Source organism: Theropithecus gelada, chromosome 1 (assembly GCF_003255815.1).
Source record: "Theropithecus gelada isolate Dixy chromosome 1, Tgel_1.0, whole genome shotgun sequence".
Lineage (NCBI taxonomy): Eukaryota > Metazoa > Chordata > Mammalia > Primates > Cercopithecidae > Theropithecus > Theropithecus gelada.
Window position 1 is genome coordinate 84627410 of NC_037668.1, and position 15707 is coordinate 84643116.

At 36.5% G+C, this 15707-nt stretch overlaps 1 protein-coding gene across 1 annotated transcript in view; it reads left to right on the forward strand.

Annotated features, from left to right (window-relative positions):
• Positions 1 to 7882, forward strand: part of PRKAA2 (protein kinase AMP-activated catalytic subunit alpha 2) — a 69169-nt gene extending 61287 nt beyond the window's left edge. The window contains exons 7-9 of the mRNA XM_025369407.1: positions 1443 to 1947; positions 3558 to 3684; positions 4910 to 7882. Coding sequence (XP_025225192.1) covers positions 1443 to 1947; positions 3558 to 3684; positions 4910 to 5148 — 871 coding nt within the window. The 3' untranslated portion in view covers positions 5149 to 7882. The remainder of the gene's footprint in view (positions 1 to 1442; positions 1948 to 3557; positions 3685 to 4909) is intronic.
• Positions 7883 to 15707: the final 7825 nt, after the last annotated feature.

Consider the following 15707-nt stretch of genomic DNA (forward strand, 5'->3'; position numbering starts at 1 on the left):
GGTGTGGGGTGTCAGACTGCCCCTAGTGGGGGATGTCTCCCAGTTAGGCTACTCAGGGGTCAGGGACCCGCTTGAGCAGGGAGTCTGTCCCTTCTCAGATCTCAACCTCAGTGTTGGGAGATCCACTGCTCTCTTCAAAGCTGTCAGACAGAGTCGTTTGCGTCTGCAGAGGTGTCTGCTGCTTTGTTATTGTTTTCTGTGCCCTGCCCCCAGAGGTGGAGTCTACAGAGACAGGCAGGTTTCCTTGAGCTGCTGTGAGCTCCACCCAGTTCGAGCTTCCCAGCAGCTTTGTTTACCTACTTAAGCCTCAGCAATGGCGGGCGCCCCTCCCCCAGCCTCGCTGCTGCCTTGCCGGTAGATCACAGACTGCTGTGCTAGCAATGAGGGAGGCTCCGTGGGCGTGGGACCCTCCCGGCCAGGTGTGGGATATGATCTCCTGGTGTGCCTGTTTGCTTAAAGCGCAATATTGGGGTGGGAGTTACCCGATTTTCCAGGTGTTGTGTGTCTCAGTTCCCCTGGCTAGGAAAAGGGATTCCCTTCCCCCTTGCGCTTCTCAGGTGAGGCAATGCCTCGCCCTGCTTCAGCTCTCGCTGGTCGGGCTGCAGCAGCTGACCAGTACCGATCGTCCAGCACTCCCCAGTGAGATGAACCCAGTACCTCAGTTGAAAATGCCGAAATCACCGGTCTTCTGTGTCGCTGGCGCTGGGAGTTGAAGACTGGAGCTGCTCCTATTCGGCCATCTTGCTCCGCCCAAGGGGGATTTTTTAAAATGCAGGTTATATCTATCAATATTTACTGTATTAGAATTAAAACTGAGAAATTAAGAAAATATTTAATTTACTTAAAAATAACTATAAACCCACTACATGTTAAATAATACATCTTTCATGAAAAATCACCATATTTTCCAAAAAAAATTGTGAGAAGAATGACTTTATATCAAAGACAGCTAGGTTCTCATACCTTCTTCATTCAATCTGTTGCATTATTTTATATTAGTTGAAGTGTGTAAAGAAGGTCTGACCTCACTCAGATAAGTGGTTGGGAAAGAAAAAAAGTGTATTTATTATTATTAACACCAACTTTATCAGAAAGTCTTTAAGTATTGAGAAGCTGTGAAACTCATACAAATCATACAGAAGTTTTGCTTGAAAGCTTGAATTTTATCATTAGCAACAAATATTGCTGGTTGTTTTCCTTAAAGCGATGGGCTCGCTTTTTTCATTTTTGAGAAAATGTCGGCCAAATGCCAAGTCTTAATAACCATAGTTATTGAAGGGTAGTGGGTAATTAACTTGCTTAGGATCACATAGCTAGTAAGTGGCAGAGCTAGGTCTAGAGACCAGATCTTTTGATTATATTCTATTATGTTGCCCTATGTCTAAATTATTTGGACTTGCCAAAGCGTGTCTTACAATAGTGTATTGTGGTGTTTTTCCTAGAGAGCATGAATGGTTTAAACAAGATTTGCCCAGTTACTTATTTCCTGAAGACCCTTCCTATGATGCTAACGTCATTGATGATGAGGCTGTGAAAGAAGTGTGTGAAAAATTTGAATGTACAGAATCAGAAGTAATGAACAGTTTATATAGTGGTGACCCTCAAGACCAGCTTGCAGTGGCTTATCATCTTATCATTGACAATCGGAGAATAATGAACCAAGCCAGTGAGTTCTACCTCGCCTCTAGTCCTCCGTCTGGTTCTTTTATGGATGATAGTGCCATGCATATTCCCCCAGGCCTGAAGCCTCATCCAGAAAGGATGCCACCTCTTATAGCAGACAGCCCCAAAGCAAGATGTCCATTGGATGCACTGAATACGACTAAGCCCAAATCTTTAGCCGTGAAAAAAGCCAAGTGGCATCTTGGAATCCGAAGTCAGAGCAAACCATATGACATTATGGCTGAAGTTTACCGAGCTATGAAGCAGCTGGATTTTGAATGGAAGGTAGGAAATTATAATGTAATAAGATCATTTGTAGAAGCCATTTTTCTATATTGTAAGCTGCTCTGAGCTCCTGAGTTGAGTATTAAGCCCATCTTTTTCTAGTAATATGCCATGCACATTAAAAACAAAACAACCTCTGTAAGGATGAAAAGTGGTTGATACTGGGAACCGACATATTTTGAATTATAGCGGTGTTCTTGGTCAAGAAAAAAAGTAATCAACTAGAAACCTTCTGAGAAAATAGCTTACCAGTTTCAGCATACATCATAGCAATGAAAAATCATGAGTGTCTTCAAAGATAGTATGTTTTTACTTTCTCTTTTTTTTAGGGAGGTTTTTTTTTCTTTTCTTTTTAGGGAACAGAGGCAGGTGGTTGTAATAGCTAGTGGTCAGTACAAATTATATCAGGACATATTTATTCAGTCAGTTAACACTTTTCTCCAAGTTGTGATATTCTCTCTTATTTGGCTAGTGCTTTTAATACTTATAGTATATTTTCCTTACTCTCACGCCACAGTTTGCTTTTCTTAAAAATTAGTGCTCAATTTCATTTCAGTTCTATTTGAATATATGTGTGGGGAGGGGCATTTTTTTCTTCAGATATGCCTTTCACTCTTTTTCTTTTCTTGAGGATTGTGAACTTTTAAAGGAAGAAGAAAAATGTGCAAACTTACCACATAAATATGCATTTGACATGTTCAAATAAATCAGTCATTTTCATTTTATTATCTGTACATGAAATAAATATTTTCTTAAAATCATTTAAAAAACATCTCTTTGTTTTGAAGCAGTCGTATTTAGTTAAAAAAGAAATGTTAACATTTTTAAAATTCTGTACTGAAACATTTTTGAAACTAGTACCACAGATGTTTTGAAAATCCAGAACCTTCAATGCAGTGTTTTTTTGTTTGTTTGTTTTGTTGTTGTTGTTTGTTTGTTTTTTTGAGACAGAGTCTCACTCTATTGCCCAGGCTGGAGTGCAGTGGTGCAGTCTTGGCTCACTGCAACCCAGGGTCAGGCTATCCTCTCACCTCAGCTTCCCTCGTAGCTGGGACTACAGGCGCCTGCCACCACACTCAGCTGATTTTTTTGGTATGCTTTTGTAGAGATGGGGTTTTACCATGTTGCCCAGGCTGGTCTTAAGCTCCTGGGCTCAGGCAGTCCACCCACCTTTGCCTCCCAAAGTGTTGGAATTACAGGCATGAGCCACCATGCCTGGTCCTCTTTGTTCCTTCTACTCCACAAGCATCCATGAACATGGTTCAAGCAGAGACTGGGCAACCAAATTATAATTGATGTTTTAGAGTTGATGCTTATCTAGAGTGAAAGCTAGACCCGATGTAATCTCTGGGTTCTCTTTTTCTTTTATATTTCACTTTTTTCTTCAGTACCCCAAATTTATTCAAGTAGCTTTTCCTTTAAATTTTAATTGCCATACAATACTGCTAGTGGGGATTAAATAAATACTAAAGTAAACTACCAGTAATATAAAAAAATTATTCAGATATTCCTTTCCTACTTCACCCCTATTAATTACTTATTTTGACCTTTTTTTGCATAAAAAGGGAGATATTTTGTAGTTGATTATTTTTATTGATTTTTCACTTTAGGTAGTGAATGCATACCATCTTCGTGTAAGAAGAAAAAATCCAGTGACTGGCAATTACGTGAAAATGAGCTTACAACTTTACCTGGTTGATAACAGGAGCTATCTTTTGGACTTTAAAAGCATTGATGGTAAGGAAGCTATGCATTGCATGAGCTCTGAGAAGATAAAACTTGGCACTAGTTGACCAGATGTTAAAATCATCTCGAAGACATCCGGTGGGTAGGTCATGCACTGGTTTTTAAGTAATCTTAGACTTAACCAAAATGTAAGTGAAGTGAAAAGGATGAGAGACATGTTGAATACCTCTTACCTGGCGTCTTTCCACAAGAAGTATCTCCGTGGCATAAAAGAATCATTTGAAGTATTGGCCATGGAGCACAAGTAAGGAACAACAGGGAAGTAGGTTTCACTTTTTAAAATTAACTGATTTGTCAGATTCTTTGTCACATTTCTCCATTCATATTTTATTAGTTAGTATTGTAGTGTCTAAACTTTCCCCTTCATCACCTTTCCTCATCCTGGGTGGCCAGGGTGACCAAATAGGTCTCCACTGGGATTTGGGATGGATTTAGGTACTCATGGCAATCAAGGAGCCAGAGGCGTCAGGGAAAATTGTCATGTCCAAGAACTTAGTGTGTGCTAAGAATTAAACTTGGGTAAACCAAATCTGATTATTCATTTCAGAGGCCCAAGTGGGATAAAACCAGAATAAACCAAGGGTCAGGTGCTGGATGGAACAAAAATGGAACTGAGTTTAGAGTTAGGGAAGTTGTTTTAAACAAAGTATTTACATTTTACTCTTGAACTACCATCAAATATGTATGGTAGCGTTTATATGGATCCCAGACCTCTTTCATCGAAATTACATGTTGTTATTAAAACACAGATCCCTGTGTTTTGGTCCTGGGAATCGTAGAATCTGCAGTTTTAACAAGATTTCTCTCACTTTACCCCCCACTTCCCCAAGGCAATATATGATGGTAACTTTTATTTTTACCTTAATGATTTTTTTTTGTTGATATGCTAGAAGAAAATAAGTTGTCAAGGATATGCTTTCTTCACATGAAGAGATATCAGTTTGATTGATGCCAGTATCAATGCCCAATACTCCGATTTGAGAAGGACTTAGAGGCCACATTTTGGCTGTGTGCACGTGTTGTGATTGGTAGCGATGTTTGTTATGATTGTTGGAAGGAAGAGCACTGTGCTTCTAAAACACTGAAACATGACATTCATTATTAAGTTGCCTTTGCTCAGATGTGTTTACTTAATATTCTGAATATCATAAATTCATAGGAAGGGCTTGGGCATATATACTTTTCATATAAATTGCTCTTCTTTGGTACATTTCAGACGAAGTAGTGGAGCAGAGGTCTGGTTCCTCAACACCTCAGCGTTCCTGTTCTGCTGCTGGCTTACACAGACCAAGATCAAGTTTTGATTCCACAACTGCAGAGAGCCATTCACTTTCTGGCTCTCTCACTGGCTCTTTGACCGGAAGCACATTGTCTTCAGTTTCACCTCGCCTGGGCAGTCACACGATGGATTTTTTTGAAATGTGTGCCAGTCTGATTACTACTTTAGCCCGTTGATCTGTCTCTAGTTTCTTTCTGTTATTGCACTATGAAAATCAGATATATTCTTTAAATTTTTATCTTACTTTTGGATAATATCCACTGCAATACTAATTGAGAGACGTGAATTATATCCAGGGGACACACAATACTATTGAAATTACTGAAAACAAAATATCTGACATCTTATTTACTTGTAGAAATCTGTAATTCTATTGTGCCTATGATAAATTCACATAGGCAGTATCTTTAATAGGTTAATATCGATGAAGATTTTTAATTACAATAATGAGTTCACTACAGATGATTAACACACCACACTGGCGAACCATCTCAATGTAAGGGGTGGTTTGGCAACACCTCCTTGCTTTACTGTTTGGTGTAGGTAAATCCAGTTTACTTCCTAAATTTCAGTAGGCTTTATGTTGTGTTTATGACCCCAATTTATTTTAACAAAAGAAGATTAAAAAGTAAAAGAACCATGAGTAAGATATTATTTAAATGTTGAAATCTTAAAAACCTGCCCCCAAGGTTTCAGAAGCCAACTTCTTTTAACAGTATTTTTACAAATACTGCCTAGTATATTCAACAGAAGGACTGTGGTCATGTCACAGGTAACCACAGTTTTCAGGTTTCTTAAAAGCAGCAGTAACTGACTCAGTATTTTATCTTGAGTTTTCCCTGAATAATATATTTATCTTAAGAGCCTTCAAGTTTCAAATTAGTATTGGAACACCTGGAATTGCAACAACTTTTGTCTTTTACATATACTTACATCTTTTAAAAAATGTCTTCAAAACCTACCTTTCTCAAATTCTTTTGGCTCTATTTATTTTTGCATTTCACCAAACAGTGATAAAATAGTTAAATGAAACAAAGCAAGGTATCAACAGTCCCTTAAATGAGAATTATCTTTGATCTTTATTTTGTGTGTTAGATGTTAGGGTCCTGGTGCATCTCATAATGCTGATTCTTCATGGCAAGCCACTCCCTTCACCCCACCTATCCTAGTCACTCTTGTCTTTGTTCATTGTTTGATCCTCAGTGGTTGGTGGGTACAGCTTTGAATCTTTTCTGGTTCCAAGTTTGAAAACACTCTTCTGGCCCTAAGGGCTTTTGTACACTTCCAAAGCTTGATAGGCTATGACCTTCACTGTTGAACCTGATAGGGCAGGGAAGCTTTGAACATCAAGAAAAAATTTTTATCTTCAATAAATAAATATGTGTATTCACACACCAGTGCTTTTAAGCAAAAACCAGTTTTTGTTTTGTTTGGTTTGTTTTGCTTTGTGCAGGTTTTTTTAAGATTAAAAAAACACAAACTATAGCAGGGTAGATAATAGTTTATGATTATATTTTGTTTTGTTTTAGTAAAAGTATTTAATTTTAAATTATGTGTAATTTATCTAATTTGTATTTATTTGTTATTTTTATGTTGTAATTAACACTTATTTACCTGGATTACCCTAAAAAACATTAAGCTCTTGAAAACAAAAAAATGACATTACCTTGACAGGTTTCTCTTTGCCAAAAGTAATGTATGTTCTACCAAGAAGCAAATGAGAATATTAGACTAAGTTTCTCCTGTGTTAGTGGAAAACAAGTGTGTCTATCTTTAAATATTCTTTGAATTAGGAGTTTGCATTGTGTCACATCATATGGCTTTGCAGGTCTTTTAAAAACTGATGTTAAGTAACTTATAAGTCCAACTTCTTAATATCAAAATAAAAGAATCGTTCACCAATTTGGGAATGAGGGCGGGTTGCAATTTGAGATAGTTTAAAGTTTAATTATTGAAAGACTGCCATCTTGTGGCACCAAAGGGTAATTTTTACCCTTTGAGATGCTGTGATTATTTGTATAGAGATAAGCAGTCCTGCTGTGTTAGTCTGATGTGCATTATAGATATGGCATATTTTGGGTTCTCAAAATGGGCACACACCTGTTTTGGGAAAACCAGGGCCACTTCATAATATTGTCCTGATTATGAATGGAATTACCTTAGAAATAAGGAACTAATCAGATTACTTAACCCCAATGACAAAATCCACAAAAATTTTGAAGGCAGAGAAACAGAAGGAATCCAGTGGTGTTTTAGCTCCATTAGTCTCATCAGATATTAAAAAATTGTTCATATCAAAATTACCTTATATGGATGATTGCCATGTTTTGTAAGAGTTAATTTATTTACTGTTTTCTAACTCTTGCTGGTATTTATGAACAGCTGTAGTTTGATATTTACCTACTGAATTTTAGGAGAACTAATGGTCACAGTTTGGGTTCTTTTATGTGTATGTTTTTAAAACAGCTATTTTGTGAATCTAGGTGGTTGGGTTTTAGAGAGAAGATTTCAGGAGACGCAGTCCAGCACAATTAGAGCTAAAACATTGTTACAGCAGGTGTTTTTGTTGCTCATGGGCAGATAGAGGGAAAGAATCAGTTGTTAACCCCAAATTTCCACATTTCAGTCTTGTAAACTCTGGATGTGGTAGGTAGGTGTGGGCTAAGAATAATTTCCTCCAGTTAAAACTCAGGAGAAGAGCTTCTATTATTAGGTTATAGATAAGGCCTTAGTTATATCATGGAAATGAACTCCATATAGTTCTAGAACTGCATTTCCCAAAGTATATCCTGTGAGATGCTCCACAGAAAAAAGATTGCATGGGCTAAGCTTGAAAAATGTTGCATGCTACTCTTCCCCTCGAAGACGACAGTAGATGTCAGCATTAAAGACTGACAGGTCTTTCTGTGAGAAAAAAGAAAGCCATATAACTTTGTTGAACTTTGCCCAAATTAATTTTTCATTTTAAAAAACTTAATATCCCATGAAAAAAGGCAAATTTGGGAAATACATTTTTTAGGAAAATATTGTCCCAGAATGCCATAATTAGGGTAGTTAATAACACTTCCTTTTCTCTTACTGGTTGTTGGGAGAGTCTGATTGAAAATTAGAATCATTTTGTTTTGACTTGCAGACATGTTCATCATGAGTGAATGCTGGATTAAATAGAATTTTCTATGTCTGTGACTTGTTTCATGACATCTTGGTTTTCTTAATCATCTTGTGTTATTATTTGAGTGCAACATTATTCTTATGAATGGGTGACTGAAAAACCTGAAACAAGATTACTTGTTAAAAAAAAAAGTCTAAGAGACTAGTGACTCGTGCTTATGGCTCTGTGGGTAATGAATCGTCACTGATTCTTTTAAAATGTGTAATCAGTGAACATTTTCTAAATACTTTTCTTTGGGATACCATATGAAGATCTAATTCCTTATGTTTCAATGTAGGAACAGCTACCTTCTCAAATAGAATATGCAGGGAGGGAAGTAGGCAAACCATTTGCAAGTTGGGTTTTTGTTATGATTAACCTTTTAGGAGATGCTTTTATAATCTCTAGTGTTTACATTCCTTTATACTAGCAATCTATAAAGAGAATCCAGGAGCCTAAATCAGAAATAATCGTGTTTCTATGTCAAGGTATTGGCTATATGTAGCACAAACAATTCTCCATTTTCTGCAAATGGGTTTTTCAGTTTTATAATTCTGGGTTTGCTTTTTCTTATTCCCTAGCCAGTTTGTACTCAGGGAATACAAATTGATTTTTATTGTTAAATGAGACATAGTTTAGAAAATAATCATAAACAACTATTATAGATTTTTGATCTATTTGGATTTATCTGTAGCATCGAATAATGTGCAGTATACTGAGTTAATGTAGGCATCTCACTTTCCATTTATAAAATGTAAAAACCTGGAACATGCCTGCCACAGACACCACTTTGTCTATTCACTGGTTAATAATTTACATCCTATTAATGGTTGTAAAATCTCAGTATCTAAATGCTAGACATGTTCACAATTTTGTCTGTTTTTGTTTATTTGTTTTTAAAGACCCAAACCTTTTCAATCTTGCATTTATTTACTTGGTTCTCCTGTGTCACCCTGTGGCTTTTTAAATAGGAAATGTAATTTATTTTAATAGTAGTTCTCAAAGACTCTATTAAAAACTCTGGATGAGGGATATGTGCAATCTGTTGGTAAGTCACATCCTATGTTTGGCCTCATTTTTATAACTCCTAAAATGAGAGAGGTAGATTTTAACACTTCTAAGGTACTTTTGAGCTTTAAAGTTCTTTTCTGCTTTTTCATATGATTTGTGTTAGTGTTCACTTTTTATATATTTAGAGTTTTTATACTAGTGTGAATGTTTCTGTTTTGATTTGGTGAGGCATGTCAAAGGTATATACTTGAATATTTTTCTAAATACAGCTGCCAGAGAAATGCAAATGGCAAAAACCATCCAGAAATCCAAACATGGTGAAACATCATGTCCATTTGGCATGAAGCAAAGCGTTACAAATTTGGAGTGATGAAAGTGTTCCATATATTTTTTATAGTGATTTTTCGATCTAGAGACCCTTCACATTGTTTACTTACTATTACGGTAACTTTGGGAGGAAACCAGAGAAAGCATTTTTGCCATTTCCAGATGAGGAAGCAGGACCAGAAAGCTTGTCATAAAGCTTTAACACCATACAAGTATCCAGCAGTGATCAATCGCTCTTTATAGGAAACCACCTTTCCTCTGGGGAAGAACAGTCTGAATTAATAAAACATCAGAGTGGTTGAGTAATAAAAATAAATACAGATGTTTTGCTTTCAAGTCTTAGAGTGACATAAAGTAGTCTTAAATAAATAGTTCTTAGTTTATTTTAACCAGTTGATTGTACTAACAAGATGTAATTATCTAAAGTATTTATGATTAGCATATTGGTTTTTATAAGTATTTCTAAGTTATTGAGGGTGCTTAAAAATACTGAAGAAACTTTAAGACATGATTCTTCTCATAATTTTATGTGATTCTTATAGCACAATCATTTTTCAAAAAGGAAAACTAGGCCGGGCATGGTGGCTCATGCCTATAATCCCAGCACTTTGGGAGGCCGAGGTGGGTGGATGACTTGAGGTCAGGAGTTTGAGACCAGCCTGGCCGACATGGTGAAACCTCGTCTCTAATAAAAGTACAAAAATTATCCGGTGTGGTGGCAGGCTGCTTGTAATCCCAGCTACTCGGGAGGCTGAGGCACAGGAATCTCTTGAACCTGGGAGGCAGAGGTTGGAATAAGCCAAGTTCATGCCACTGCATGCCAGCCTGGGTGACAGCACAAGACTCTGTCTCAAAAAAACGAAAAAGAAAAGTAGCTTCAGTCCCTGTCTAAATTGTTAGAGTTTTTGACTATTATCTGAAATAGTCTTATCCAAATTTCATATGCAGATTGATAATTTTTCATTTTGTATGTATATTAGATGATATAACTATTTTCATAGAATACTTTTCTAATTTATAAACACTGAATTATTATTAGCTTGATAGAGTTTCTCCCAAACCTTATAAAATTTTGTAACGTACTTATGTTTGAGCTTTAAAAATTATAAAAACTTCATTTAAACAAGTTGCTGGCATCCTTACTAGCCTTTCCACCTATAATTATGATGCCTTTGATGCCACTGAACAGTAATAGCACAAAGAACAGGTCTCACAGTCTAGACTGGATTGAGTTTTAATTAAACTTCTTCAGCCAGAGCCTGATAAGAATCAGGCTGGGTCTAGAAGAGTTATCAGACTGTAGGCCTGTATTAATTTTGCAAGCTAATGTTAATGTTTACTGCCAGCCTTGCATAGCAATGCCAGTTTGCAGTTGTGACTATGTGTGTGACTTTTGGTAAAAATGGTTTATATCTAAAGTAGTTTAGATTTTATGGAAGTGGCTCTTGATGGTTTGGACAAGCAGGGTAGGTAAATTTCAATTACGTTTAAAGTGTAATTAAATCCTAGAATAGAGCACTCTCCAGAAAAAAAGTAAGAATTTGGAGAATATCCTGGCATAAAAACGTTTTTGAATAATACATAGAATTTTGACAAGGTTCATACAGTGCACACAGTGTGACCTTTTTTGAGGCGGGCAGTGGGGGTTGCTGCTTTGTGTTGATTTAAAATTTCAAGGAGGAACAAAAACATTCTAGCCAAGGAGAATTGCATTGTTAATTTTTTTCTACTAATTTAAACGTGCATTTTTCACAGTTACATATTTCTTTAAAATAAGTTTTGCTACCAAAAATAGCAATTTTTCTAGACAGATAACATTTTCCTAAAGTGGCAAAGAAAGAGATCCACTGTTCTAAAAAACAAACAAACAAACAAAACACTAAATTGTGCCTTCTCCCTTAAATTATAAGAAGAGTAATAGTAAAACTTGTTTAAACTATGTTTTCTTTTTTTCTAATCCCTCTCAGTTCTCCTTAGATCTGCCTCCTACAAATGATCATGTTTGCATCTGCCTGATTGAGTTCCTTGGTCCAGCCTTTCACTATCACTATCAGAAGTTGTTCACTAAATGTATTTCCCTACTTCTTTCATGTTGATTGACTTTATAAGTCACATTGGTAAACATAACATTTGGCCACCTTCTTATGCTTTAAAAATTAATGCAATGAATGGCAGTTTTTATATTTTAACCCTTTAAAAAGTTTGTCAAGGAAACAACTCAGAGCTAAGAACAAAATCTAACTTGGAATCAGTTTCTTCCTTTGGCTGCTGAAGCAGCAGCAGGTCACATAACCTCATTTAGTTTTTCCATTTACAAAATGTGGATGATAACCTACCTCACAGATGTGTGTGAGCAACTGTTTGGAAGCCCTTGTTTAAATACAGGGTTTATATCCCCACATTCAATGTAAATTCCTTTTTTTAAAAAAATAAGTATCTTTGATATTGATGAGTATCTTGATTTTTAGGTAAGATCACAGTTTCACAAATTGTGGTGTTCTTAGGTGACATTTAGTCTTTCTTGAGACCTCAAGTATTCAAATATCAAACTTGTCCTGCGTTGTAACAAATATTCAGAATCTCTTAAAATGTTGGCTGGAGCTGCCTTAACGTACCAAAATACAGCTCTCAAGACTGTTCACAAATATCTGTGGTTGTACAATGTTTTGAACATTTAATGTAAAGTTGTTACAGAACTGTGAACTCTAAGGATAGTATCTTTATTATTTTAAGAAGAATGGTTGTGTTCTTTGTCATGTATGCTTAAATATACAGTGGATTTTGAGTGCAACAAATAAAACTGAAAATTAACAGCCATTAGGTTGTGTCATGACAATCATAATATAGGATATAATATTTACTTTTTTTTCAAAAACATCCTGCATTCATTCATTCTTAGCCTACCTTTGAAAAAGAAAAAAAAATCAATAGGTTGATACATTGACCCATTGGAGTACTTCATTACGTATTTATTGAAAAATTTTTTAATTGTTAAAATTGGGACCACTTTTTATAATTGGTTTCAAGAAAAAATAGGACGGATGCGGAGGCTCACGCCTGTAATCCCAGCACTTTGGGAGGCAGAGGCGGGTGATCACGAGGTCAGGAGGTTGAGACCATCCTGGCTAACATGGTGAAACCCCATCTCTATTGAAAAATACAAAAAAATTAGCCGGGCGTGGTGGCGGGCGCCTGTAGTCCCAGCTACTCGGGAGGCTGAGGCAGGAGAACGGCGTGAACCCAGGAGGTGGAGCCTGCAGTGAGCGGAGATCGCGCCACTGCACTCCGGCCTGGGCAACAGAGTGAGACTCCTTCTCAAACACACAGACTTCCAGTGCTTTTGTGTTCAAATAATCTCCGATTCAAATTTCAGTTTTGTTTGTTATATACTTTTTGTGAGTGTTAAATGATATGGGAAGGATTTGTCTTACAGTAACCATATGGAAAAGATGTTTTTCTGAATTACATAGCATTTCATAGTTACAGATTCTTCCTAATTAATGTTTGCACTGTATGAAACTCATAGGTAACAAACACAAAAGAGAAAAGCAGCCTGATTGCTTATAAGTTTTTTTCACAAAATCAAATTAAAGTCTCTGGTTCATTTGAAAGCTATTTTTGTTTCTGCTCCATCATTATGCTGGTATTCTGCACGCCAATTAATAGTTACAAGAAAGTTGTTAGTGGAAAAGATTGCCTATACTCATTGGTGATTTCACACCATCTTTGTTCATTTTTGTCATCTTAGTTGTACATTATAGTTTTTAACTTAAGCTATTGCATTGGTTTTCTACTGTTGCTGTAACAAATTACTACAAACTTAACAACTTAAAGTACAAATTATCTTATTGTTCTATATGTCAGAAACCCAGCAGGCTTAGCTGGTTTTTCTGCCTCAAGTCACACAAGCTGGAAACCAAAGTATTGATAGGGCTGGGCTGTGGAGGAGAATCTGTTTCCAATTGCATTGAGTTGTTGGCAGAATTTCGTTCCTTGCTGCTGTAGGATTGAGGTCCTTGTTGCCTTTTTGGCTGTTGGCTAGGAATCATTTAAAGCTTCTAGAGGCCATCATCATTCCTTGGCCCATGGCTCCCTTCATCTTCAAAACCAGCAACAAGTGGCTTATGGTTTGGATCTCTTCTTCCATCTCTTCAACGACATGTTTCTGATTTGCTGAGACTGACTTTACTGCTTTCCGTTTTCAAATTTTAAGGGCTCATGTGATTAAGCTGGGCCCACCTGGACTGTATGCTTTTTGAAAAACAGACTTTAGCCCTCTCATGAAAAAGACGAATGCAAACATATTGAAATCAGGATATACAGGTAAAGATTTCAATTCGCTTTTTCTAAACTTGAAGGAAAAGAACGGATTTGTTTTTATTAGTGAAAATATGTTTTATTTCCTAAATTGCATAGATAATAGATGCTTCCTATAGGAAATTTGAAAAGTGAAGGAAATTTTAAAAATCTGAGAAGAATCTCACCCATAATAAGAGGCAGCTACTTCTTAGTTTTGTTATTATATGTTCATATTTTTCCTCTTCCATTTCTTCCCCCTAGAATATACTTTAAAAAGTTTTGAAGATTTGCAGGACCTCTCCTGGTCAAGAAGGTTGCTGTGCAATCTTAGAAATCTTAGAAGAGTGAGTATATCACAGAGGAACTCAGAAGTGGGAAGGGAGGTCTTGGGACATCTTAAGGTTGCTGGAGGGCCTGGCGTATATATCAATGAGTTTATGAATAGGCCAGTGTTAAGCCTCTGTTACAGTAAAGTGCTTTATTATGCTGCCTTTTACCTGATGATGCCATTATCTTTATTTTTATACAAAATTGAAAATAAAATGTAAACTTAGTCTTTCCATTGAAGCTTTATGCTCAGGGTTTCTGGGAGACAGATGACATCTGCTTAGAATATCACTGAAGTCTTAGTCATGGTGTTTACATTTTGAAATCTTGCAGATTAATAATGTGAGAAATATATTTTTGATGCTTTGATTCCAAGAATGGAGGAAATGGGACTGATATTAGTGAAATAGAAACATAACTGCATTAAGTATGGATAGAAAGGATAGAAAAACAATCATTTTTTTCTAAAAACCTATACCATATCAATAAATAATAAGTACTAGTTTATATTAGACAAAATAGCTTATTCTTCAGTATATGCTATTTAATAGGCTTTTAACACTGAACGTTTTTCTGTCTACGCAAAAAAATTACTTAACAGCCATTCTATCAAGTCGTACAATTTGAATTTTAAAAATGTATTTTTGTTTTCAGCATCTTCCAACTTCAGAAAAAGCCAGGTACAAAAATGACACCACTAATACCATAGTGTGTATTAAGAATTTTAGATTACTTTTATATTATTACATTGTAGCATAACAACTACCCTGTGAAGTAGATAAGATCAGAGTTATTAGCTGTTTATTATTATTATTATTATTATTTTAGACGGAGTCTCGCTCTGTCATCCAGTCTAGAGTGCAGTGGCGTGATTTCAGCTCACTGCAACCTCTGCCTCCTAGGTTCAAGCAATTCTGTCTCAGCCTCCTGAGTGGCTGGAATTACAGATGTGCACCAGCACACCCAGCTAATTTTTGTATTTTTAGTAGAGACAGGGTTTCACCATATCGGCCAGCTGGTATCGAACTCCTGACCTCAAGTTATCTGCCCACCTCAGCCTCCCAAAATACTGAGACTACAGGTGTGAGCCACTGTGCCCAGCCTAGCCCTGTTTTAATAATGAGGAAATTGAGATGTAAAGAGCTGAGTCAAATTAAAACAAGGGACCATGTAATGAGGTGGAAAGTGCAGGGAACAAACCTATCTGAGTTCAAATTTAGTCCCGCTGTCACTCCAAGATTTAAAATGCTTAGTGGCTTGGTGAAGTGGCAAGAGTGATGTATGGTATATGATTCTCTGTTGGACAGGATTATTGCATGAAAGATTTCTGCTCAGCATAGTCATATACTCTTCTTGCCCACAGACCATACTTAGCCTTGTGTTCTACAATGCCTACTCTAACAGTTATGTTCCTGGAGAGCAGGAGAGGGCTGCAAATGTCCCTCACTGGGTAATAGTTTTAGTTCAGGGGGTCCAAGCAGAGTTTGGTCTCTAGCCTAAGCAGAAATATATTTCCAATCTTTAGTACAAGCCTTCATTTCATCTCCCAGAAAAGAAGTCTCAAAGGCATTCCCTAATTCTCCTTCTCTCTCACCGATACATCTAATTAGTCACCAAGAC